General features: G+C 49.3%; 1 protein-coding gene across 1 annotated transcript in view; it reads left to right on the forward strand.

Annotated features, from left to right (window-relative positions):
* The window catches only part of Frmd4a (FERM domain containing 4A), a 320,985-nt gene that overhangs the window by 226,850 nt on the left and 90,945 nt on the right, over positions 1–3,190 (forward strand). Inside the window, exon 8 of the mRNA XM_004641746.2 lies at positions 2,892–2,975. Coding sequence (XP_004641803.2) covers positions 2,892–2,975 — 84 coding nt within the window. The remainder of the gene's footprint in view (positions 1–2,891; positions 2,976–3,190) is intronic.

Genomic DNA, 3,190 nt, shown 5'->3' on the forward strand with positions numbered 1-3,190 from the left:
AAGACCTTTTTGCTCTGTTTCTGCAAATAGGATATGACCATGATGCACTGGGTTCAGGTGTGTTATAAATTGGCCCTGGCCTCTGGGAAACCACCAGGGCAGCAGTCATAGAGGTGGAGTCTGGGGACTGCTAGCCTCCCTCAGCCTGCAGAAGCCTCGCATGCACGTCCCTGGAGGCTGAATGCTCACCTCTCCGCCAGGCAGCTTTCTGGTTTCCAGCCTCTAGGTTTGGCTGGGTTGATGGGAATAGACGCCTCCAAGTCTTTGCAGGTGTTTGCAAACAGCAGGAGGACAAAGAACACTGCTGCATGCTTGTTTGGGGAAAGAACAGGAACCACAGACCCCTTCTAGGGTGTGATGCATCTGGATGGGCTCCCCCCTCACCCAGGGATTTCTCTGTATCTCTGTGTAAGCTTGTGCCAGTGGACTGCTCTGGAACAAATGTGAGCTTCCTGGGGAGGAAGTGAACCGTGTGGCTGTCATCAGGGAACTTGTTTGCCAACAAATGAGCTTTGCTGAGTAAAACGATCTCTTCCTCTTTCGCTTCCTTCCTTCCCTAAATGCACTCCAGGTGTGATGGCTGGGGGTGACCCAAACTGGGCTCTCAGCTCCATGAAAGAGCTCCTAATTGCTCTTCTCTGTTTCTCCCTATGAACAGGTATCAATGTTTAGGGCATCTTCTTAAACACCAAGGAGCTGTGAATCAAATCCCTCAGCTCAGGGAACTTACGGTTCAGTGGGGAGAGGCCTAAAAGCCTCTCAGAAGTGGTGAAGCAAGCTGAACATTTGCTTCAACAGTGCCTTACTAGGAGCGTGGAGGGGAAAGTTCTGAATCAGACTTGAGAATTGAATTTTCTTCAGCATCAGGATTTCTCTGTTTGAAAACTCCCCGTGACTGTTCCACTACCCGTTGGAGCAACTCTTAGCCAGGCACTGAAGGGACCCAGGCCCAAAATGCCTTTTGAGCTATTCTGTCTGTCACTCACACACACCCATCCCAACTGTCTTGTCAGTTCTCATTCTTATACCTCCAGGACTTGTCCTGTGTCCTACGAGAAAGAGTGTGGTATTCATATCCTTTTCTTCATGTGACATCTCACCCAAGCCTGCTGCTACTCCTGAGCCTCAAAGGGCCTTTATTTCCTCTAAACTTGCAAATTTGTTGTTGGGATTGACACAAACGCATGCAGGTAGTTATCTTTCATCATGTGCCTATCGCTGTCCCCCCAGCTAACCTGGCTAACATGAATGCTTTTTGAATAAGAACTGTCATATCACTTGTTTTTAGTAGTAGTAGTAGTAGTAGTAGTAGTAGTAGTAGTAGTAGTAGTAATATTGGGGATTGAACCAAGAGCCTTGCACATGCTAGAAAAGTGTTCTACCACTGAGCTCCACTCCCTGCACTTTTTAAAAAAAATTTACTTTGCTATAGTGTCTCACTAAATTGCTCAGGCTGGCCTTGAACTTGTTCCCTGCCTCAGTCTCCAGAGCAGCTACACAGCCATCGTTACTTTTTGTGCCCTCCCCAGTGCTTTCCCTACCAGTGTGAGCTCTGTAAATAGCTTATGATTACTAGGTGCCATGCTCATGTCTGGCTACTCAGATTTTAACATTTTAATTGCATGCACCAAGTCAAAGAGTCCCAAGGGGAACTTGTTTCTCTGGTTGGTGGTTCAAAGCTAGCATTCACAAATGTCACTGTCTTTCTTCTTGGTTCGCTTGAATAACACCCTCCCATAGTGTTACCATGCATCCACATGGCTCTGTGTCACTGCCTTGCTGAGCTCCGTGTGTTGGCATGGTCCTTGCCAGGGGCAGGTGGCATCTATTGGTGGAGCTGCTGGCTCCATTGCTGCCTACAATGATCTCCACTGAGGACAACTAAGTGGCTGTCCAAAATGCCCCAGCAGCTCCAGGGTGTCCAAAACACCCTGTATTCAGGGTGTTTCTCCCTTTACATTTATTTACTGATCTCCTATCTTACTCCTCTTCTGATGCCACTGCCCTGTCACATCACTGTTCCGGTAGCCAGTATTTGTCTTGCCTTGTTTGAGCAACACAGACTCTGCTTAGAGCCCAGGCTAGAGCGTTGGGTCAAACTCGGGGTTCTATGAAATGGGCCTGGGCAGCCTTAGGCTGAGGCACCTGAGGCTTCCTGGTGGGCCAGATCAGGGGGACACCCTTTCATTACCAGAAGCATCCCCAAGAGGGTGCCTTTGGAGACAGTGATTGGGTTCAAGCCATGGACAGAAAGAGTGCTGGTGTTCAGCGTCTGAAGAAGATTGGTTAGACTACAAGACTCCGGTGTATGCCCCTAATCTGAGTACGCACAACTCTGGGGGCAAGATAATCTGAGGGAAAGATGCTCCAGGTCCAGGACCAGATGCAAGAGATTGCTGAACTCCACACTTTCCCACTAGTTTCCAGGCCTTGTCAAAAGCGAAGGCTGCTTATTTATCATATTTCAGTAAACACTTTCCAGCGTGTGGTCAGTCAAAGCCAAGAAATCTGCCGTGGTGTACTGGCAAGGCCCAGAGGAAGGGGTGGCATTGCTCATTCTTGGAGTCATGTGAACCTAGCTGCAGACTCTGGGGAGCTTATTTGGGACCCCATGGGGACCTCAGGAGGACCCAGGGCCCTGGGGTCTCAGCGTGTGCCTCAGTGAGAGCAAGCTCAAGCTCACTGAGCCCTCTGTCCTGGTTCCATGCTGAAGGAGGGGGCCCTTAGCCCTTAGACATCTGTATTAAATAAATAAATAGAGAGCGCCCCTTCCTCCCACCTCTGCGTTAACCAGGAACAGATGTGGGCCTCAGCCAGCCAGTGGGTCAGCTCTCCTTAGACAGCCCGGTGCTTTCCTCAGAGTGAGCACATTTCTACATTGTCTCTTTCAGCAATGAGGTCGTAAGGAGTGACCTGAAGAAGCTGCCAGCCCTCCCCACCCAAGCCCTGAAGGAGCACCCCTCCCTGGCCTACTGGTAAGACCCCCAGCTTCCCTCAGCACAGCCCAGACAACCCAGCCTGTGCTCCCTCACTTTGGGGTTCAGTAACCTGTGTCTTCAGAAACTTTTTGTTTAAATGATGTATTATGTATGAGGCTCTTCTTCTTCTTCTTCTTCTTCTTCTTCTTCTTCTTCTTCTTCTTCTTCTTCTTCTTCTTCTTCTTCTTCTCCTTCTCCTTCTCCTTCTCCTT

Source organism: Octodon degus, unplaced genomic scaffold (genome assembly GCF_000260255.1).
Source record: "Octodon degus isolate 3935 unplaced genomic scaffold, OctDeg1.0 scaffold00141, whole genome shotgun sequence".
Taxonomy (NCBI): domain Eukaryota; kingdom Metazoa; phylum Chordata; class Mammalia; order Rodentia; family Octodontidae; genus Octodon; species Octodon degus.